The 23,610-nt window shown below is 41.3% G+C and overlaps 1 protein-coding gene across 5 annotated transcripts in view; it reads right to left on the reverse strand.

Moving 5' to 3' along the window:
• lrba (LPS-responsive vesicle trafficking, beach and anchor containing) overlaps positions 1-23,610 on the reverse strand; it is a 189,991-nt gene that overhangs the window by 129,526 nt on the left and 36,855 nt on the right. For all 5 annotated transcript variants that reach the window (XM_079656844.1, XM_079656847.1, XM_079656846.1 and 2 more), the window contains exons 9-26: positions 22,864-23,061; positions 21,486-21,619; positions 20,567-20,675; positions 20,057-20,209; positions 19,027-19,195; positions 18,634-18,713; positions 17,694-17,756; positions 17,026-17,123; positions 16,696-16,788; positions 15,492-15,600; positions 15,051-15,132; positions 12,936-13,059; positions 12,650-12,842; positions 4,817-6,205; positions 4,057-4,259; positions 3,238-3,391; positions 1,893-2,073; positions 70-197 (exon numbers count right to left, since the gene is read on the reverse strand). In XM_079656844.1, the coding sequence (XP_079512970.1) occupies positions 70-197; positions 1,893-2,073; positions 3,238-3,391; positions 4,057-4,259; positions 4,817-6,205; positions 12,650-12,842; positions 12,936-13,059; positions 15,051-15,132; positions 15,492-15,600; positions 16,696-16,788; positions 17,026-17,123; positions 17,694-17,756; positions 18,634-18,713; positions 19,027-19,195; positions 20,057-20,209; positions 20,567-20,675; positions 21,486-21,619; positions 22,864-23,061 (3,660 nt within the window). The remainder of the gene's footprint in view (positions 1-69; positions 198-1,892; positions 2,074-3,237; positions 3,392-4,056; positions 4,260-4,816; positions 6,206-12,649; positions 12,843-12,935; positions 13,060-15,050; positions 15,133-15,491; positions 15,601-16,695; positions 16,789-17,025; positions 17,124-17,693; positions 17,757-18,633; positions 18,714-19,026; positions 19,196-20,056; positions 20,210-20,566; positions 20,676-21,485; positions 21,620-22,863; positions 23,062-23,610) is intronic.

Raw genomic sequence — 23,610 nt, forward strand, 5'->3', positions numbered from 1 at the left:
ACAACAACAGACAACATGTAGGAAAGGTGTATTTGAATAAAGGTGTAGGTGATGTTATGGGGTACTTGCCTGTGCAGCTGCAGACATGGCTGCTCCCATGTTGGGCATGGCTGTGTAGCTGCGTGCGGAGGCTTCTGCACCGTGACTGCATTGGGCTTGCTGACACTCCAGACAGTTTCTAACAGCCATAGCGCAAACTAAGGAGGGATGGAGAAAGAAATATTATACGACATCATATTTATAAAGTCATTTTAGAGAAGGATTATGCTGAAGTCCTTTTGAGGACATTGATCCTAAAGCAAAAAAGGGGAAATCTCTGCTTATAAACGGAGAAAACCACAACGGGAGCAGCTGAGAGAGACAAAAACAAAAGAGAAAAAGTGGGGCCATGACAAGGTCAGTGCTCTGGCCAACTCTGGCAGCATCGTTCACTCTTCCCTGCTCCACCTCTCCTCCCAAGGTCACAGTGCAAGGGTGTGCTCTTGAATCACACCCACTGCGTGCCGCTCCCATAACAAATGGCACACCGCTCGGGTGTGCACATGCTGAGTAGGCAGCAAGATACGTCCTTTCTGGCCAAGAAGGAAAATGTTGTGGTCCAATAACTTTGTGTGGGTTCAAAACTGGCACACTTACCATTTGTAATCTCGTGTGCCGCTCGTCTGTTGCAGCCCCCTCCCCTCCCCCACCGTTCTGTACTTGACAACTGACAAATGTTAACTCTGAGCCATTTAGATTACGAAGGAGGGAATTATTCCGTCTGGAAATGGGCTCGCTTTTTCCATTAGGGCTACTCTTTCATACGACCATTTATTAAAAAAAAGGGAGGCGGAGGGAGGGGTGGAGATGCTAAAACCTTGTTACAGTCTTACAAAATCAGATTAGGTGCCAGCAATGGGGAGTGCATACCTCATCAAATATTCATTTCATAACGGGTGCTTTCGAAAACTGGACCTGTAGTACGCTGGCATCACTTTTCACCTAAACAGCGGTAATGATAGTTGAGAACAGAACTCTTTTAACAAGTTTGCATTTTAAAAAGCTTTTTAGTTTGTAACCCATGCTATAAAACGGAAAAACTGATACCTGGATATGAACCATGGAACAAAGCATACAGTAGACAAATGATTTAAATTAGTGTAGAAAGTACTTCCACAGAGTGAGTACACGTGTGGGTGTGGGTGGGTGTGTGTGTGTGTGTGTGTGTGTGTGTGTGTGTGTGTGTGTGTGTGTGTGTGTGTGTGTGTGTGTGTGTGTGGAAAAGGTGCACCACATAGAATGAATAATGTACGAATTTCTATATATTTTATTCAGCTGGAGCGTGGCTTGGCTTCTGATGCTGTCAGAGGAAACTGTAATAGCCTGGAACAGAAGGCAGGGAAAGGCCTCGAGCTACGCTGCAGTGCAGTGCAGCCAAGGCCATTATGTAGAACTCACTATATCATGATAGCAGCCATTTTAGAGTGTTGCCATGCAGTGGGGTTATAATAACAAGATAAGAGAGTGCTGATATGAGCGGAGTGAAAGAGGCGAGGGAATGAGCAGTCGCCGGAGATGGAGAGGAAGACGGCAGGAAAGAGAGAACACAGGAGGGAGGGTGAAGAAGGCTACAGGGAGTCATGACTGAGGCTAACGCAAGAGGCTACTGCCGGCTGATATGAGAGGGATCGATGAACAGGGGAGGACAGAGGGCTCGGTTAGAGGAGGAGATAAAAGATGGGAATTCAGAAAGGGGATGCAGATGAGATGAGAGCTAAATGTCATCAAATGGAAGGTTAAGTAGACAAACAACAAGGTTTGACCCAAATTGTTTTGAACGATATCAATGAGTCTGATCAAATAAACGAGATTGACCAAGTTATGAGGTAAAAGGAACCAAACTGTGAGCATACCGAGGCGAAGGCACTGTCGCAGGATGCCTCCCGACGACATGTTTTTCTCAGCTTCTATCTCTGTGAAGGTAAGGGAGCTGGCAAAGATGAGAACATCCACGAGGTTGATGAGGCGGTGGAGGAAGGTGACTGAAGCCTCCACCGTCAGACCCTGGGAGGGTTCGATATTCTCCAGTTCATGCTGGTGGTGGACGGAGTAAAGATCACAGAGTTATTCATTGATAAGTCATACATACATCCTTCAATTCAGTTTATATTGAGTACAGGCTCATTGAAGCTATTAACTATACAGTAACTATTAGAATACCTGTACTTTGTATGGATGATAAAAACATGAATAGAAAAAAAACTACATTTAAATAAAAGGAAGCCAATGTGACTTTACTAGTTAGAAAACAAATGGATCAAAGAAGAGAAGTAAGAGTAACGCAGCGTCCACACGGCGGCGTGTGTTGAAGCTTGTCGGTGGGCGTGTCTGAAACTCGACAAACAACCAATCACATTAATCTCCTGTCCCGGACACACAAGCATATGATTTGATTGGCTGACGCTTCGGCCGAAGCTTCAAAAGTTGAACATTGCTCAACTTTTGAAGCGAGCAATGCGAGCAAAGCGAAGCGCCCACAATGCAGTTCGACAAAGCGTGACGTCACCCCATTCAAAGTGAATGGGCAGAAGCGTTGAAGCTTCAACGAACGTCGCCATGTGGACGGGCCGTAAAGGTTCATCCTTGACCTGTAAGGAAACTGTTTGTTTTTTTATGTTTTCTCAAGTGACGTTTAATAGTTACACGCAACTTCACAATGAGTTGCCATAGAGAGGATAGGGGTACAAACTAAGAAATTCAATTTAGAAATGTACCAAAGATTTAATAATAAGAAATGCTTTTAAACTGTAATAAATGTGTGGAATATGTGAGACAGCTATACAGATAACACCTCCTACAACATTAAAATACATTGAAATGTATTACATCGAGTTTTAAATCTGGTTAGAAACCAAACCCAATAAATGCAATTGAATTAAAAAGGAATTGAACTTCAACCTGTTTCCTTAACAGGGCCGTAAAGTCATTGACGGAGGCAAAGAATGGTGTAAGGGAGCGGCAGTCAGCGACATCAGACAACACACAAACAAAGTAACAATGTTAGGGGGCCACTAACTGTGGTCTAATGTGATTGGAAAAGGTCAATGTGGATGGATAACTTCCTGTGATCGGAGTCATCGACTACACAGCACACACACACACAGCCACAGTACACACACACACACAGCCACAGTAAACACACACACACACACACACACACACACACACACACACACACACACACACGAGGAGACTCACAGAGGAGGAGGTGGCAGCAGAGAGCAGAGGTAGAATGCCTCCACAGGCCATGATGAGGTTGTCCACCACCTGGGAGATGATGTGAATACTGTTGTGGACAAACACCACGTTCTCGCTGCTGTTCACAAAGTCCAGAATCGTCTTTGTGGAGTGGCTGTGAGGGAGAGGATCAAATGTTGCTTTTTTAACGAAACACATATTTAGAATAAGACAAGTAGGGGCATTTTTGACAAATGTAAAGTGAGAGCCTGTTTCTCATGATATAATAATATTGGTATGGAAATAACAGTGTTTTGCTTACAGATGTTCTTTGTTGCAGTTTAATGCTTACATTGAAGGATTCAAATAACTTTCTATTTTTACAAAAACATTTCCTGTGCTTTGGTCTAAAGTGTCCTCAATGGGGAATGGATTTCAAAGTATCCCTAGAGACCCTAGTTTTCAGTTTCATGTAATGTAAAGTACTGCTTTGTGCAATGGTTGTGGCTATGAGAAATATTTCAGGCCAATATCTATTTTTGCCTTTAAGTCATTGCCTTAGCAAAGAGAAACACTTTACTTTGAGTAGAATAAGTCTACTAAGTACTACACAAGGATTCAACAAGCAAAAGTAAGAAGTCAAATCTTCCCACTAACAAAACAAAGATTGGTGAAGGACTCTTCCAGGCAGCTCTCAATTAGTAGAAGGCTTAAATGAAATCTGGTGTCCGCTCCTCAGAGGCACAAAAAGCCAATAAATCTATTTTCCGTTAGTCAATTAACAAAATAATTGTTAGCTAAAGCATGAGCAATGTCAGAGTCAGCAGATTGTTCCCGTACCTCCTCCACATCTGCACATCTGTCTCAATAGAGAAGAGCAGGTCAGCCAGGAGGCGTTGGTGCATGTGGGACCAGCGGAACTCTGGGATACGAAACATGGTGGAGCGAGGGGCTGGGTTGCTGCCCTCTCTCTGCTGACCTGCAGACCCCCCCGCTGCTGCTGCGGCTGCTGCTGCTGCTGAAGGCTGGCCCTGGCTTGTTTCCTACGGAGAGAAACCAGTTATACACAATTAGCTTTAAAAAGGAAAACTTACAGCACAAGAGGACCATTTGTAATTCAAATGATCCATTCCGTGCTACTTAGAATTTGTAAGAAAGACCGTTTTTTCAACAGAAAAAAGGTATTGATGATTTCATATAAATAGAAGCATCTTAGTCTCACTTCTCCCAAACACATGCATATTCAGAAAGATACATTCAAACACAGTAAAGTGATAATGCAAGTGTTTGGTAAATATTGAGTTTATATACTAGATTATTGCTTAATGAATATTTGGATATTGTTTTACTGTTGTTATGGCGGTTTCCTCTTAATTCAAGACTTTTCTTTATTTGACCTTTTCCGTACAAGAGAAACATTTTTCTAAGAATTCAAGGTACTACGGGATGGGTAATTATTAATATGCAAACGGTCATTTTTATGTGTGAAGGATTCCTTTAACGTAAGGGTTTAAAACTGAAAGTGATCAGTTCTCTATATTATCATGTAAAAAGTATATATTTAAAGTAGAGAAAGCAGTTAAAGAAAAAGGATGCGTACTGTAGTTGAGGTCTCCTTTAACTCAAGTCTCTCCGTGTCTAAGGCCACATTGGACACGTCCAGTCGGGCGATTTTGATCTCTTTGGTCTTGCTGACAGGCGCTGCGGTCTTCTGTGCGTCAGCGCTGCCATCTGTGGGAGCGGGCAGGGTTTCTTCTTCAGTGGTGCTGGTGGTCTCTAAAGGCTGGCTAGGTGAGGCGGGGTCTGAGGCTGCTGCGACCTCCTGGGCTGTAGAGATGGGTGTGGCATCAGAAGGCTGCTGGTCTGGTGTGGCGGGAACAGTTATGGAGGAAGACTGGTCATCTCCGGGTGCTTCCGTCTCACTCTGTTCAGGTGTTTCAGTTAGAGAAGTCTCAATCTCCAATCCAGACACCTGTTTCTCTTCAGCTTCACTCTCTTCTTCCACTGTTTCTTGTAAGTCAACCGCCTGCTTCTCATCACTATCTTCATCCGTCTTTATCTCATGACCTTCCTGATTATCAACCTCGCCTTCATCATCGTCATCTTTAGCTTCCTCCTTTTGTCTTACTTCCCCTTCCTCTCCGGCAACTGCAGAGGCATAAGAGGACTCTTCTTGGCTATCATCAGCATCACTTGGGGGGGCCTGGTCGCTGACAGAGGACATGTCAGCCAGATCCTCGTTGAAGAAGGAGTCTCCTCCCTGGACAATGTTCTCCAGACAGGCCGCTGACTCGGGGGACGTTCGGTCCTTATTATCCTCTTGTTCTGAAACCTCGGGCACCTCTGTGTCTGCTTCATTCAAAGAGTCTTCTGGTTTGGAGGTTGATGATTCCCCTTTGATAGCTTGAGACTTGTCATCATCTGTTGCAGATGTTTGTGCATCATCACTTGCAGATGGTGTAGCAGAGTCTCTAACCCCTTCTGTTGCGTTTGTGTCCTCTGTTTGCAGATCATCGGAGCTCTTGCCAGTGGAAGTCTCCCGTTCCTCTTTATTGGTCTCTTCATTCTGTTCCTCTTTATCGTCCGTTTGTGTCACAGTCTCTTTTCCCTCATCACCTGATCCATCCTTGGAAGACTCCTCAACAACCTGCTGCTCTTCTTCTTCTTTGTCGTCGTCATCCCTGGTCAGGATGTTGGACACGGTGATGGATGCGTGTCCACTTCCCTCAGCAGCCTCTGGTGGGCTGGAGGTAATGGTGGAGTCAGATGCTGTGTCCGGGGACTTGTGGGACAGCTCGTCCACTGTGAGCTCAATGACTGTGGAAGGGGCCGTCTCCTCTGCGGGGGTCCCGTTAACACACTCCATGGTGTCCGATCTTTGGCTGACACCAGAGATGGTTCTGAGGGAGCTCATAGAGCCTGTGGACCCCTGATGCTGGTACTGACGGAACATATGGGACAGATTCTCTTTGTGCTGCTCGAAGGTCACCTGTAAACACAAAAGAGTACATGTTGAAATGTAAGAAACACTTGGCATTACTTAAAGTAGTTGGTCCATTATTTATTGGAGGGAAATTCCGATGTATTAAAACTTTGATAATTGAAGTAATTTCTGAGACCTAACACAATTCTCCAAGTATTAGAACAATCTAAGAATGTTTCCAGAATATTTATACTACTTTATTTAGGTAACAAACTGAAAGTGAGTGCACAGTAAACACGACTTGAACTTCCTGTACTAACAGTATTTGAAACTTTGACAGATGTTAACAAAAGGAGCTCCAAATAAATGTGGCTAACCAGGCAGCCTATTCAAAACCTGAATGACCATCTACTCGCTTATGATTCCCATTCAATCAAACCTCTTATTAAAGTTACAGTTTATTCAGATTCCAGCATATTTCTATGAACTATGATTTGTTGCTACATATAGGAAACATAACAGTTACACAAAACAGACCCAAGCTTCTATCAAATATATGAAAGACTGTATTTTTGTTTGAGAATGGAGAAAAGGCATCATGCAAACCTTATGATATACTTCAAGAAGTCATTAAGATGTACCAGTGGTTTTACATACAAATAAATATCCCAAAAATGCCATTAAATATTTTCCCGAGTAATCTCATCAAATAAGCTCTCACTCTTTAAAATGATATATTTTGGTTTGCGATTTCAGCCGTTACCCCATTTTATATCCACGTGTGATATAATACCCAATTATCCTGCTTCATCTGGAAACATCAAATAATGGAAGATATTCTCAAAATGCTCTTTAGTTGTGAGTTTATTATAGCAACTAACCACTGGGACCATTTGAGGCTAATCATTCAATATTTAAAACTTTTCCTCTCTCTTATGTGCAGCTGCTCGCAGCCTATTAACCTCCATCAGTCTTCTTACATCTGATACGGGTAGACGAGACTGCTAGTCTATAACGACAATGGTGTGCAGTGGCATTTGAGGAAGAGCCCATCCATGTAAGCAGTCATAGATTAGCAGTGGATACTATTAGTGGGTGTCTGCTAGCTGTTCTGAGTGCGTGTCCAGCATCGGCAAATCCTCCCACGCCTAATTTAAGACCCTGCATTAATCACTGGGCCCTTCGAGGACAGAAAGTCAAAGATGGGTTGGGGGTGGAAGGGGGGGTGCAACTAGACCCGCTTTTTCACCTGAGGCTATTTGGACAGGAGCAGAGGGAAAGAGAGAGCGAAAGAAACAAAGAAAATGAGAACGCAGAGATCAAAAGGAAGGAAAAAAAATAAGAAATTGCAAAGAAGGAAGAGGAAGAAAGTGAGTCATTGAGAGTGGAAGAAAGGAAAGGGAGAGAAAGGAGCTGATTATTTGTAATTAATTAGGCGTTATTGTTCTAAATTAGCCTGCTACACGGGTGCTCATTAATCTTCTGTAGTGGGTAGCAGTGATTGGTAATCCATAGCTGTTTTCAGAGTGCCCAGCCTGCTCTAAATGCGCCAGTAGTCCGTCTCTCTCCAAGTGATCACACAGCAAGACCGTCTACCCCATTAGTTTGAGCTTAATTTGACATTTAGCATTTTAGCAATTAAAAGGCTGCATTCAGAGCACGCTGCTATGGAGTTGTGTGTGAGAACAGTGCAGAACATAACGTCATAGATTCAGGATGCAGTCTGTGCATTAAGATGATGCATGTTGGCCTTAAATGGGGCTCTGTAGCAGATCCAGTTACCGTTAGACAGAGGTAGTATACGTCTGTGGTTTTTTTTGAAAGAGCGGTTAGCCTCGCTACAATATATAGAAACTGCCTTGGGTGGCTAAGACATCAGCGCCGATCTAATCTAATTTCTTTCTACTCCATGACTCGGCCTGGCCTCAGTGGGGTATGGGAAAATGTTATGGTAATGTACAAAAACATGGTGGGCTTTTCTAATGTGACAGGTAACATGGTATTAACTGGGCGCAGAAGGAAGGGGACACACTATGATTAGCAACAAGGCATTGCCATACGTTTCCACGCATGGACGTATTTTTCCTGCAGTAAAACAATATTTGCGATCACATTTACACAACAGTCCATACGGAATTCAGTATTTCCATTCTCCTCATGACTGCTGTATAGCTGATCAGGAATAAGCAGAGTCCCTACACCACAACCTGTTTGGTGAGGGTCGGGGGGGGGGGAGCAGTGATCTTTGGAAGACCCCCGCTGTAGGAGCCTGGGAGTCCCCATTTAGATAAATAGATAGAGAGCGACCACAAAACAAAGGGGAAATGGGGAGGGCAGCATGGCTCTAATCCGATTAGCTAAATGCAATTCCTCCAGCAAAATCAATGTCGTCTGCTACTGCGCTGCTGGCTGGGTGGTTTTTTGCTCTTGTTCACAATATCGTTGTAAAAACATTTTTCTTCTTAGTTTTGTCCTCCCATATGATCCAGTCATGTGTATACAGTCTTTATCTGTAATTTATATCACAACCTTAGGAAGACAAGCTGACACAAAGGTCCTTCAGCATAACGTACACTAAACTAGCCCCAGTTTTAACCACCTCATTATTATGTATTTCCCATTGAGATTTCAATATTTATTGTAGGATTACAGAATAAAAGACATCGACATACGTACTGGTGATTGTCTTTGTTTTAGAAAGTATAGACAACACTTGATGCATGGCTATTATTTAACATTGGCTTTTCTATCTTCCCACTTTCTGCTCCTTTGTCAACTTGTCAATGTATCTGAAAGGCTTTGTCATTAACCACAGGAACGTCTCAATAACCCTAAAGGGCAACAAAAAAACGTCTGGACAAACTATTCTAAGTGGAAATGGAAAAAGGTCATAAGATAAAACTAAATTCTTCCAAATATCCTCAACTTATTGAAAAATACCAGCTCAAGATATTTATATTTAGTCAAATATTTGCTGGCTCATCTCTGCTCATATTCATCTCTGGTGTAAAGCGTCTGACAGGCATAATGAAGTCCGCCAGCAGAGTCTGAAGGACGGAGGGACCTTCACACCCCAATGTCTCTCTTTTGAAGATCTCCTTGTTCTCAAACTGATTTGTGTGCAGAGATGGACGAGGGGCACCTTGGGTGAGTGTGTGTGCAGAGTGGGGGGGCTGTTGTGTCAGCGTGCCCACCTGCAAGAACATCTGTCTGTTCAGAGAGACGCTAATGCAGGTGCACTCACTTTCTAATGACTGACAGGGAGGCACACACACACACACACACACACACACACACACACACACACACACACACACACACACACACACACACACACACACACACACACACACACACACACACACACACACACACACACACACACACACACACACACACACACACACACACACACACACACACACACACACACACACACACACACACACACACACACACACACACACACACACACACACACACACACACCAGATTGATAGTGCATACAATAACATTAAATATAAAGTCTCAGACTGATCTCAATTCATGGAACAAAAAGCTGCACTTTGAGGTTGGACAGAGACAAAACATTTGGGCCACATGGCACAGATTGAGCTTTTCTTAAGTTTCCAGCAAGGTGAAAATACACGTTTTTAACAGCTAAAGTAAATATAACACATACGGTCATTCTGATCACTACAACGCAACTCAATAGAAAAATAAGTAAAAACTTCAAATGTGCAAGTCCAGTTACAGGGAATAAGGAGCTGAATTTCTCCAATTAAATTAGTAAAAGGCCTGAACTTCGGGAAAACAGGGAACTCATAAATGTAAATATTTTACTGGTAAACTTTGATTTCTTTCCATCTGCATAAAATATGAATATGTAATTTAGGTATGCAATTCAAAATGCTAGAGAACACCCCTACCAGCAAAATAATAAAAACATCTTGATGAATGTACTGTCTACACATGCCAAACTGACAACCTTACCACAGTTGGGACAAGGGAAAATAATTCCTAAAGTCTGTATGGATGAGAAGTGTGCACATATGTATTTGTGAATGCATATATGCACTTATCAAGAGGCTCCCAGTGGGCTGGTTGTATTTATGAGGCCTTGTTTCTCTGATTGTTCTCACACGGTTCCGATGAATATTCAATGGGCTTGGAAAGAAGGGCTTTCTAGAGCCCAAGAGAAAAGGAGGGCAAAGAGAAAATGTGCCTAGTAACTCACATTCGCACACACACATGCGCACAAACACACACACACTCATGCGTGCAGACAAAGCCCTGAAGCAGTGGGAGGAGAGAGCAGCAGTGACAAACAGCTTCGGTGCTACGAAGGTGGCAGGAAATCTATCAAACGGGACAATAAAATTGCAATTGAGTTTCTTTAGCTTTTTTATAGCAGATGCATGGATCTTGGTGGCTAGCACCCGGTGCAGCTGTCAGAGTCGCAGGCGGGGTCCCTGCACTGAGCATGTGTGAGTTTCACACACACCTTACAGTGTGTGAAACTCATTGTAACTGGAACCAAGAAGAAACAGCATTCATCTTGTGCAATTATAGGGAAAAAAGGCAATCACAGCCTGTCGAGTACAAAGAAAAATAAACAAGTTCTGCACAACACCAACCTTCACACATTGCTTCGTTGCAAATTGAGACCCTTACACACACTGCAGCTTTTATGAAAAAATGTAATAAGGTGATTATTTTTATTTATATATTATTTTTTAATCCTACTTTCCGACAGATAAATTACAATGCCATGGAATTCTTTGAAGCTAAAATGTGTAACAAAAAGTGGGCAGTTCGGATTATCTCCATGTTAAAGTAATTGTATCAAATTACTTTAGTCCTCGCCCAAAAAGTATTGAAATAGGTGGTCTGAAATTACCACCGAAAATGGTCCATTCTTCTTAATTATAGTATTTGTTTTATGATTCTCAAGTTCAGCGTCACATAGCCTGAACTGCACATTCATTCCATGTCTGTAACATAAGGAACTGAAAACATTTAACTTTATTATGTGCAGATATTCGTAAATAGCAGAAACATTACTGCTTGCAGTTCCAAAAATGTAAACCTGGAATATTTAACAGGGTAAATGATATTTATATTGATTCATATATATATATATACATTTCATTACAAAAACCCATACATTTCTCTATACTTTGAATGAAATGAAGTCTACATCAAGTACTCATGTTAAACAAAGGGATCAAAGAATATCTTTTGAATTGTATTGTAATATTTAATGATAAAACAGTTAAGTGTGCAGACCTCTGCTATCGTACATACATGTGTTATATTTTCTCCATCAGTGTTTCACTGTCCCACGATGTGCCCTCAACATTTCTACCTCACACACCAAATAAAGTTCTTCGCTGCCTTGTGTTAATTTTACTAAAACCATCATTTGTAAAAAATGTATTCTCACAGCCGGTTAGTTCTGCAGTGTTCAGAGGTGTGGAGAGCACCCAGTATAACACACACAGCTCCTGCTAACTGTTGTCTTCCCATCCTCATGACCCAGCAGTCTGTCTGTGCCCCCTACTGGACGCCCACGCTCACAGCAGCCACTCTGCAGCGGAGCGTCTCATATCACAAGTACTTCTTTAACTCAGCCTTCAATCTGCCAGGCTTAAAAACCCCCCAGACCACAATCTGACACCAACCTCAATTACTTCACTGCTTTGGAACAGAGTAGCGCAATATGATATCAACAGTGATTTTTTTCATAAGGAGCATTTTGAATTCAGCTTTTGGAAATACAAAGTGCCAGAAGTTTATTTGTATCAGTGCAATGTGAAAGAGAGAGACTCTATAAACAAATAAAGAGTGGAAGGGCTGGTGGACTCATTCCCGAAGGTTTACGCTGCAACTAGCTTTTAAATTATAATCACTGTATGGCTTCCAATGGCGTAATCTGATGGGCACTGAGAGGCAAGGTCCAATTACCATCCCATCCTACGCTGCAAGTTAGAGGCTCGGACGATAATGCTCTCTAATTTCTTATTTAATGAATTGCATTATGTCAGATTGAAACTAAACACATGGGTGACAGAGCTGATGGCTTTGACTGAATAGCGCTGTCCGTTTGGCAGGGATCAAACTGAGGAGGAGGGCTACGGTTACAGTAATGTGGTGAATGTTTAGGCTGACAAAACTGAAGCAAGATGACAGCGTGCGTGTGTGTGTGTGTGTGTGTGTATGTGTATGTGTATGTGTGTGTGTGTGTGTGTGTGTGTGTGTGTGTGTGTGTGTGTGTGTGTGTGTGTGTGTGTGTGTGTGTGTGTGTGTGTGTGTGTGTGTGTGTGTACAGTATAGAGATAAAGAGTGTGTGAGGTAAAACGAAGAGAAACAGAAATGGAAAGAAAAAAAGAAAATGAAACAGAAGAGGAGATGGAAGAATATCCACAGGGAAAGATAAACAAAGCTGTGTGTGTGTGTGTGTGTGTGTGTGTGTGTGTGTGTGTGTGTGGATATAATGAGTGCCCTGACCTTGGAGTGTGTGATGGACAGGGTGTCCACCCAGACCCGCCAGCCGCCCCACTCGTATTTGATGGCGTGGTAGAGGAGGATACGGAAGATGGCGTACACCATCTCTGTGATCTTCTGCTCCTCGCTGTTCTGAGGGTGGATGTAGCACAGGGAGAGCATCCACTCCTGCCACACGGAGCACTGCAGCAGGCTCCTGGAGCAGAAAGATATGCGCTGAATATGAATCCCACTAGCATTTAAAACACTGTGTGTACTTCTCCATCTTGTGAAGTGGTTGAATTCTTACCTTCGGTTTTCTCGACTGTTATTGAACAGTTTGATCATGTCTGACAGGAAGACCTTGCGCACCTCCATGCTCTCGGGGGACGGGGGTGAGGCCTTCAGCAGAGCAGCTATTACCTTCAGAATTTCTAGAAATATTAACAGAAATGTACAAAAAGTTAGTGGAACAAGATATAAAAACTCATGTTTGTCTGTGGTGTCCATTCAGATATTTCATACATTACACTACAGCAAGTTATTTTAAAAAGTAAAAAGTTTAGACTTAGAAACATCAAGGATTCTGCTTGGAAGTGATATTTAGAAGGAGAACAAGCACAAATCAACCACTAAATTGGTCTCAACATGTGCAAATCATTGTGTCACAAACTATCTGAACTCCCAGCTGTACACACCTGAAAATATGTGCCTTTAGTAAAAAATAAAACGGAACAGAGGAGAATAAAAAAAAAAGTCCGGGACCCTTGATCTTTATCATACTGTAATGGGTTTGATATTGTTTCAAACGAGAGAGCCAGAGTCTCAGGGCCTTCTGGTAGGCTTGGCTACGGTTTAACCAGGGAGACTGACTGTTTAGATGAATTATCTAGACAATGTCAGTGTCCATTTACTTTGAGTAGAGAGACGGCGGAGCTTGGATTTCACTCGTCTCTTCAGACCTTGGCGCTAACCGATGCCCCCTTGCCCCGGCAGACGGTTGTGTTGTTTCTACGCCTTAGTCACTCAAATTATGAGTCGCTGAACCTTTACCGCCAGAAAATTACCCCAGCATGTACCGGGAATGAGGATGGAGGGATGGCGTATTCCCCTTCTTTTTTTTTCCCCCCCATTTGCTTTGGGTTCCTTTCCCTTGAGTTAATTTGAGGGAAACGGTACTTCCTCGGTTTGTTTGATTGGCTCTGACGTTACTAAAGACTGCAATCAGGGGGCCATTTTGGGAGTTTGTCGCAGATGAAATCAAGAGAATGCACGGCAAAGGAGAAACAGACCCACCGCTCTGTGTTCCACCAGAATGTGCTCACAGGAACAAACCCGTACAAGGTTTCTGTGATATATACCGCCTGTCTAGGATGGTTGGGTAGGAGAGTTTTTAACACAACAAAGGCTTATGATAATCAATGTGTGACTACAGCAGGACCTTGTCAGATTAAGGCTGGTTGGAAGTAAACCTTGGTTGTCATTATACCGACCGCTCGGATTCCAAACTGATTAAAGCTGTTTTTGCAAGTGTGTGCACTAAAGTAAGGAAAAAAAGGAGAGGAGATGTTTTCTTTACTTCGCTGAAATTAATACTTAACATTTCAACATATGAAAAGATTTTGTGAGCTTGCGTGAAATTAAAGGTAAGTAACGGCCTGAAAATATGAGATGGGAACACTGATCAAAGCCTGGAGTCCGCTTATTATTTCACCGCATATGAAAAATGAGCAGGCACTGTCTACCGGTAATGATGCACCGGGAGGAAAAATAAGAACTTGATTGTAAATGTGTGCGAATACATAAATAATGTATGTCTGCATCTGCAAACTATTTTATCCAAGTAATACAATTGGAATGTTATATTATGATCGATAACATATTTAAAATCATATATTAATGAGAAAATATCAAAATGAAACACTTCATGGTCAAATGTGTTTTTTAATAGTTATAACACATTGAATTAAAACATTAACCCCATAAAGTGCACAAAAACACTTTATGAATATGTTATGATTAAAGCAAATTCATTAATAGAATCAAAACTAAATCCACTTTAATGTAACATTTCCCACACTGACACACCATCCTGATTAAATTACATGAATCATTCTTTATATGCAAATGAATCCTGACAAAACATGATACAGTCCTTCAATAAAACTAGCATATGTGTGTACATTTGTCACGTTAAGTTTTCGCACCGTCCTCATGCTAGGATTATGCACGATATCTGAGGTTCAGTTGTGTGAAAATACCCTCTGGCTGCTAAATTTATGTCCTTCATTTGTTTGACTGTATATAGCGATCTCACGGTTCCATGGGGAATATCCTCAAGTGCAGTTTGGAGCAAAAAGGTATGTAGAGGGTGCGCTGCAGGGGATGATTTAGGAGAGTAGTGGGGCGCAGGGGAGGCACTTACGTGGGTTGAGAATCTTCACAGTGGAGTCGGGGTCCGGATGCTGTTTATGGATCACTTGAGTGCAGATCTGCTCAGTAAGAATCTACCGGGGGAGAGCGAGGGGATTCAAGTCATAAATATCCACATCGCTCTTAACAATAACAGAGACACAAACCACACTATGGATACACAAAGCTATGTATACGTTTCACCCTTGTGTAGTTTATGTCCGAATAATTGTCAAATCAGGTGTCTGCAGGAGGACAGCCATTCAATTTATTATTTAAAACTAACTCATTAAATTGTCAAGTTGAATAATAAAAATGAAACTATGAAAATTAGACTGAGACGAGGTGAGTTTAAAAAAGGCAACAAATTAAATATTAAGCATGCATTTTCTATAAAGATATTTTCAGCCACGTAAGCAGAGGCCTGCAGTGTGTACGTATGCAGAGGACTGACCTCAAACAGCACGTTGTAGGTTGTCATGGTGAACTTGCCGGAGTGGAGCATCAGGCGTTCAGTGAGCAGGGAGAAAAGGCCATGACTCATCATGACCTCGGGTTTCCTCCTGATCAGGAAAGTAGGAGGTCAAAGGTCAGTCCGTAAACATAATTATTTGCTAAACCACTAAACCGGAACATAATATACAAATCTGAGTTGTTATAGTTGCACTGAAATACCACAACGATTCAAATGTATATCTAAAATACTGATTCATAGTGAAAATGTCCCAAAATACCATACATTTCAAAATCTGTAGAAGTATAAATCAGCGAAGCTCCAGTTGACATTTGACATGGAGGAAATGAAAGAGAGTCCCTGCTGACTCAGTAAAAGCAGTTCTTCAGAGGAACCTCTTCATCGCTTTCATCTCTGATCATGTATCATCTCCAATTTTAGTTTTGTAACTGAGCTCAAAAAACCTGTAGAATGTTAGATTGTCTCACAATCTGGCATGTGGCAAGACTTAAAAAAAAATATTTCTAGAGTTGTCTCTGTTACTTAAACGGCTGGTTATTAGTGAAAATGAATTGATGAACAGCTTGCAATATTACCCCGAGTGTTATTATGCATCACCAGACAAAATAAAACTGGGCATTCTGAGAGATCTGGAGCACATGGTTATACCAAGAGCTTTTAAAGGGGCAGCACCCGGTAATTGACTGCCCATTAGACAAAAAGACAGCTCCCAGTTGAGACATAAACCTTTTTTCTTTTTTTTTAAATCCTCAAAATAACAATCATCTAGGGTTTTTAAATGCATTATTATCCCCTTTTTCATATTTCATATTTTGACAGCGAGTCCTGCAGATCAATAGAGAATTCTCATAACCTGATCCTGATTTGGCTGTGGTATTAAATGCAGCTGTATAATGAGAGTTTTCTGCCAACGTTAATATTTTACAATTGTTCAGTCACAAAAAGGGAAAAAAAAAAGTGCAGAAAAATGTAATACTGTAAATAGATATGGAAAAGAAAACATTCAGAGTAATGTCAGACATATGTTATTATTTTTCATAATAACATTTGTTCCCATACGAAGGGTGTACTTTTAAAAATATAATTGTACATGTGTAATACAGACTGCACTACATAAACATTTACCCAACTACATTTCTATACTCGGGTAATATAGTTTCAATAATTCTGTGAGTGTACTTACTTTGGTGGCAAGTGTTTCAGAAAGTATCCCATTACTTTCAGGGTCTGCACTCTAATTCCTTCACTCTTTGAGGCCAGAAGCTTATAAATCACACTGTGAAAAAAAAAAATGAACAAAATAACATTACATTCAAAATAAAATGTGTTTTTTTTATTTAATTAAAAAAATATATATGTATATATACATTGTTAGATAAAACTATAGTGGCACAACACTGAAGCTATGCAATAAAAACAATTCTGTGCCCAACTTTTAAATATGTACTTTGAGCAAAAACGACGTTGCAAAACTGTGAAAACATTGGCAGTTTAAATAAACATAGATCATTACCGAATCCCGTTGCGCTGGTCGAAGGCCTGGACCATGGACCCCGGCTGCTCTGACATCACAGCCACCAGCAACTGCAGCACGTCCATGAGATTGTCATCCTGTGGGACAGAGAGGAAAGGACTTGAAGCTATTGTTGTGTTAACAGAGAGCAGTGGGGAAAATACTGAAATACTATTGAAGTGCTGACAAAGTTATATATGACAAAACAACATGAAGGCATATATTTGTGTAACATTGCGAATTATTGTTGTTGAATTTAGCAGTAGCTGTAATGTGAGAAGGAAAGGTGATCAAAAACAGTAGAAATATTTAATGACATTAAAAGCAGCTAAAGAATTACAATCTGTGTTCTATGAAATCAACGGCTCCTACATGTCGGTAGGCTTTTTAGGCAATGTTGTAATCACCCTTTGATTCTTACAAGGTTCACTGCCTCACTGACTGATCTGACTGATTCATTTGTTATGCATCACTCCACTCTAAACTATCCACTTCTGTCAGTACGTCTAACTGGCAGACTTGGAAAAATAACAAGGAACAGCGATCATGCGTTTAGCAACAGGAAAAGTTAGCTATTGCTCTGCATATCAGACGGTGGGAGGACCAAGTGCAGCGCAGCAGTGTGAGGTTGCCATCTGGTGGTCAGCGCTGCAGTAACAACAGCCTACCTCATGCATGGTCAGGAGGTAGTTGAGGATACTCTGCAGCTCGTCTTCCTTCACTCCATGATCCTGGAATATAAAAAAAAAATCACAAATAATTTTACACAGAGATTATTGATATATCTGCAAAGCTAATACACAGCCATTCTAAAGATGACCAGAGATTTCTCTGATAATAATATTGTGACTTTGGGGTAAATTCAATGTGGCAAATAGGTTTTCTGTACAAGAAAAGTAAAAAAATCCAGAGTAATGTTAATATGATGACCAAACAGGGAGGGACATCAAATTATTATTTCACCTGAAGATAAGGAGCTGACTACAGCAACATCAAGCAATATAGTTGTAGCACTACAAAACAAAAATCCCAGGCAATATGTATTCTCCCATCATGATATCAATGTCTCATTATAATACTGTACAGCTCAGCCGCAGTTAAGATGGTTCTTAAAAGAGAGCAAATAAAAATGTTTAGATATATTAACATTCATATTCATTCAATAAAACCATTGTGCCAGTTTGTGAATAGGCATTTTTATTCTCACTAGTTTCAATAACGTCTAAACACGGAGAAGCATCTACGTAAATGGCAGCATATTCTTTAGCAATAGAAAGATGTAATGAGGGCTAAAAGCTTCAATTGCAAAGCTGACATTTGAGTTCATTATGGGATGACCTACAGTTAACAACTTGTATAAAGCGGCAACTAGTTTGCTATTGATCATATTAATGATGCATGTTCCTGGAGCCATTGACAGTCAGAACGCAACTCCACTGTAATAAGAGTGAACCAGCAACTACATTTATTATATACGGTAAATAAAACTAATGGAATCACGAGAAGAAAGAATATTCACATTCATATGTGCCAGATTCCAAGTGAGTCAATAAAAGCCTGCTTTCTATTTGGTGATGGGGGTATTGGGCCGTGACATCATCAACGTACCTTCATTATGAGCTGCTTGACAAACAACAACAGAAAGGCTCGCAATGAGAGGATCTCCTTGTGGTTTGGTCTCGGACCATCTGAAAAACAAAATGGCAAACAATGGCTGTTGAGAGGAGCTGACCTATGAGCCAGATTCAGAAGGGAATGCTAGAAATGATAACATGATCAATGTATTTTTTGAAGCAGAGATCTGCACTTGATGCTAAAGTGTGAGCATTGCTGCAGCGTATATTTATGTGTGGGTCCATATTTCTGTGTAAGTACGAATGTTTACATGTAAAATGTTGCTTTGACTGCACGATGTGAACATATACTTCAGATGACATATCAAGTTACATCAGGAGCATGCATCACATTTTATATACAATATATGTTTCAGTGCATCCTCACCCATGCCTTTGGGCACGACTCCACTGCGGTCCTGGGGGTTGATGACCCAGTAGTAGTATTTCAGTGTGTGCATGACCTGCAGTACCGTGCCCACCCTGCGGATGGTGTTGTAGATGGTCACTGTGCTGATGAACTCCGTTGCCAGGTAAGTGTAGAGTGTCAGTTGCACCTGTAAACAGATAAAGCACATATAAAAACACACTTACACATGTGCTGGATAGTTTGAGCGGAATAATCCGGTTTTAGTGTGTCCCAGCTTCTGAGCCCCTGAGGGTTGGAGGCAAGCCTCTCTCATTTACTGCAGGGACTCAGTCACAGGTGGAGGGATAACCTTGAACTCTGAGCTGAACTCTGAAACACTATAAATAAAATGTAGGGCAGGATCAAACAGAGTGAGAGAGGGTGATGAATACTGTACATAGCAACCGATGTGTTACCAGGGCTATACTGAATACTGAGAACTGAAGCTATAAAGATGTATTCATAAGGTTGAAATTCACCTCCTAAATCAACAGCAGCTTCTTTTTGCATGTTTATTTATTTGGATTCTAACTTATGTCTGCACTGTTGCAGATCAAGATTGGGCAACACTCATTTTATAAAACTATTTGCAGAAAATAGATTTCACTGGTTGCTGCTTACGATTGATCAAACTCATATGATACAAACATTTCCAACAACTCCAGATAGTGTTGAGTCCTAAAGTCAAACATTTTTGAAAATGATACATTTAATAATCTAAAAATGTCATAACGTGTCTTTATCCAACACAATATTCTACTTTAATGTATGTGTGTTTACCGTTTCAAAAATAACCTTTTCACGGCAGCCACAAAAACTGTTTGCTCTCCTGGTTAAACATTGAATCCGAAGAACCACTTTTTACATTTATGTTGACGTCATAAAATATTACAACAGACACAGCTGCATAAAAGAAACAAATAGACATTCTGTATAGCTGTATTGTCTACATTTATTCAACCAAATGCATAAGAACGGGCTGCTGTGTGTGTACGTGTGTTTCTGTTACCTTGGCAGGGGCATGGATCCAGATGGCGGGGTTGAACAGAATGTGGTCACACAGCTGCTTGAGCAGCAGGATGCCATTCTGCAAGTTGCTAAGGTACCTGGAAAAGGCCAGCGCAATGTCCAGGACGGGCCGCGTCACATGCACCTTGGAAGACTGGAGCATAGACGGGGGGGCAGAGAGTGCCACAATAGCAGGTGAGAAAATGAGAGGGTGATATGTCAGAGAGAGGAGTCAAAGACATGCAAAGGACACATGCAGAGAAAAATGAGGAGGATCTCCTCTTCTGCCTAACAAGCACCAAGCACGCTGTGACCTCCAAATACAGCTGAGGGAAAACAAAGTCTGGCTCATATTAAGTATCGGTGTCGGTGTGTGCCTCTGTAAGTGTGTTTTGTGGCGTTAAGGGAATCAGGCCTTATTACGCCTCTGGGTTCATTACGCAGCTACTGGTACGGCAGGATGGCTCTCGTGTATTTCTTTTCCAGCTGAGACAATTTGTGTTTTTCTCACCTTCTCCAAAGTGTAGCCGATGACGAGAAAGCCTTTGCAGGCTAGGACTTGCTCTTGCATAGCCACTGAGTTCTTCAAGAGCTCCATCACAAAGGATAACAAAGTGCAGCTAAAAGGCAGAGATAGACAGAAGGACAAACAGAGACAAAGAGACAGAGAGAGAGGGTGAGTTAGACAGTGACAATAATCTATGTAAGCTGCTGACAAAGCCCCGACTGTGAAGGGCATATCCTACATGAAATGTGATTGAATGAGGGTGTCGTGTCCCCATTGTGTTAGGGGGGCAGATTCCAGCATCACCTTGAGGGCAGCAGATTTAACAACGTTGCAAATTCATAAGCAAGATGGCCTCACAGCGTCAGGCTGAGCGTTAAATCAAAAGTTGAAAATGGAGAATCTTATTAGCAACAGCTTTTTTAAAAACTTTTTGCAAGTCTCATTTCGACAATATACGCAGGCATAAACAATTGTTATTAACAAACTGAAAAGCTCTTCACTCATAGTTAGTGTTTTTTTTTTTTTTTTTTTGCAAAATGCATACGTTTGGGCAGAAGTGAGGCTAAGACTGGATAAAGGAGACGTGTATTATACTCCATGAGTTGTGTGACAGATGTTTTAAAAAAGTGTTGCTGTTGTTAAACCTGGCCAACTTTTTCTTTATCTTACTAACCAGTTGTCCTTTTTTACATTTTAACTGTGGAGGAATTCAAGAAAATCTACGTCTTAAACAAGATTTCACGGTAACACAGGGTTACTATTGACATATAGTTCATTATGAGGGTGAAGTATTCCTTCAATATTTACACTTAGTCTTTTAAAACTATCACAGTGGCTTGAGGCAGCACAATTAAAACCTGATTAATTGTAGGATAAACAAAATCATTCATTAAAGTGCTTGTGTGTGTGTGGGTGTGTTTACCAGACAGAGGTGTCCAGCTCATGGCTGGAGGGCTGGCAGTAATCCAGCTGTGCAAACAGAGGGAAGAGGACCTGCACGCCTCCGATAGAGTGAATGCCGCTCTGGACTGAGTGAGTCACCACGGCCTTCACGTCCTACCGAAACAAACACACACGAGGCTGTTACATCGCCAACATTTGCATGTGGGTCACATGGAAATCAGTTATGTGCACGGAATAAGCTTCATGTGTTGACATATTTTAGTACTTGGATGTAGTTACAGTCACAACAAAACAAAATGGTGTTTTTTGTATTATACCAACAGTCTGCTTTTTATCCTCACAGGAACAGAACTGTGATGAATAGTCATTTGAATCTTTTACTGCTGAAAAATACTCTTAACTTCAACCAAGTGCCAACAAAACAAATAAGCTTAATGTGTGAGAGGGTGAGTATAATCCAAGATTTCAATACTAGGTGTTTGGTTCTTTGACCTCTTTAACTTGTGCAAAACATGTTGAAAGCATAAGGATCAGGAAAACCTGGTTATATTTCCTTCATCTGATGTCTGTGTTTTACGTCACGACACAAACAGTGGCTTGGCAAAACATTTTCCTCTCTATAGAAGTGGAGGTTTTGCACATGGCATAGCAAATCTGAAAATATAGGTCACATATTCATTCATATTTTACACGGTGTGTGTGTGTGTTAGTTTGCATGTGTGTTTGTGTGGTGAAGAAAGCATACGTTGTGTGTGGCAGCAAAAGCCTCCCTCACAAAGGAAACAAAGCATTTTCTTTGATGAGAGGGCATGAGAGAGAACTCAATTAGTGCTTGAGAAAAGGAAACCTTATTGTGTGTATGTGTATGTGTATGTGTGTATGTGTATGTGTGTATGTGTATGTGTATGTGTATGTGTATGTGTGTATGTGTGTATGTGTATGTATGTGTGTAAGCCATATAGGAAAAACTTCCACTAAAAAGGTCACCACCTACTTCTAACAGGAAAAATGCACAGCGACACGTGTGTAGTTGCAAACCAAACCCGAGTCTTTGAGAAGGCTAATTCCATAGTTAGAGCAGCAGGAAGCCTTTCAGCAACTGTAGCAGTCTGGCTAGCTGAACACATTTGAACCTCTGCCCTAATGAGGCAATTAAAATTAAAAGATGCCAACTGGGCCACTTTAATTATCGCAGAGGAGGAAAGAAAGAGTCAAAAGTGGCTCATATGGAACAGTGGGAGGGAGGGAGGGAGGGAGGGAGGGAGGGAGGGAGGGAGGAGGTGGAGAATGTGCTTTAATGTCAGCATGGTTTATTATGGTTACAGTTGACTCAGTAATAATCAACTATTGGAATATGTTTATATGCACGCAAAATGTCACATTAAAGGAATAATTACCTGCAGCATGAGCGCGTGGGGTGAGTGAACAAATATGGATGCGTTGTCCTTGGGTGAGGACTCAAGGCAGAGCTGGGCATCGGTGGCGCGAGGGTTGTAAGCGAAGGCGATACTGGAGGACAACTTGCCATCATACAGTAAGGTCTTATGATGCTCCGCAAACAGCAAGTCACTCTCAGCCTTGTACTTGAATGTGCCCTAAGAAGATGAGAGGGAGATTCAGTTGTAGAGAACACAACAGTTATACTATTCGCACTACTAGATTCACATTTTTCACAAGTGTCTAGGTTACAAAATGTGTCTACACTAAGAACAATATTGACTCTGCTGCTAATATAAGGCAGCGTCAAAGTTATCTGCTCAAAACACACGAGCAGTTCCAATTTTGTTTTCCATTCGGTTTAATTTAACTACCTTTTACCTTCATACCACGTGAGCTGGGTTAGACGGTTGTGAGACAGGTTAGTTTTACCTTTTACATCTCACTTTGTTGTTGTTCATAGCATATCCATGAACTGTAACAATGTACGGAAAATTCCAACACGTATCGGCATTTCCGTCACAGCGATCAGGGTCACTGGAGATGCAGCACACCCGAGCATGCATGGATAATTATTTTCTACTCTGTCGACCTTATTTGTTTTTGATTTGTATCTTTATTGTTTGTCAGCGGGTGTGTTGAGGTGGAGGCCAGAGTGTGGTGTTTTTTATTTTTTATTCTTATATATACACATACACACACACACA

The sequence above is a fragment of the Notothenia rossii genome (genome assembly GCF_949606895.1).
Source record: "Notothenia rossii genome assembly, chromosome: 1".
Lineage (NCBI taxonomy): Eukaryota > Metazoa > Chordata > Actinopteri > Perciformes > Nototheniidae > Notothenia > Notothenia rossii.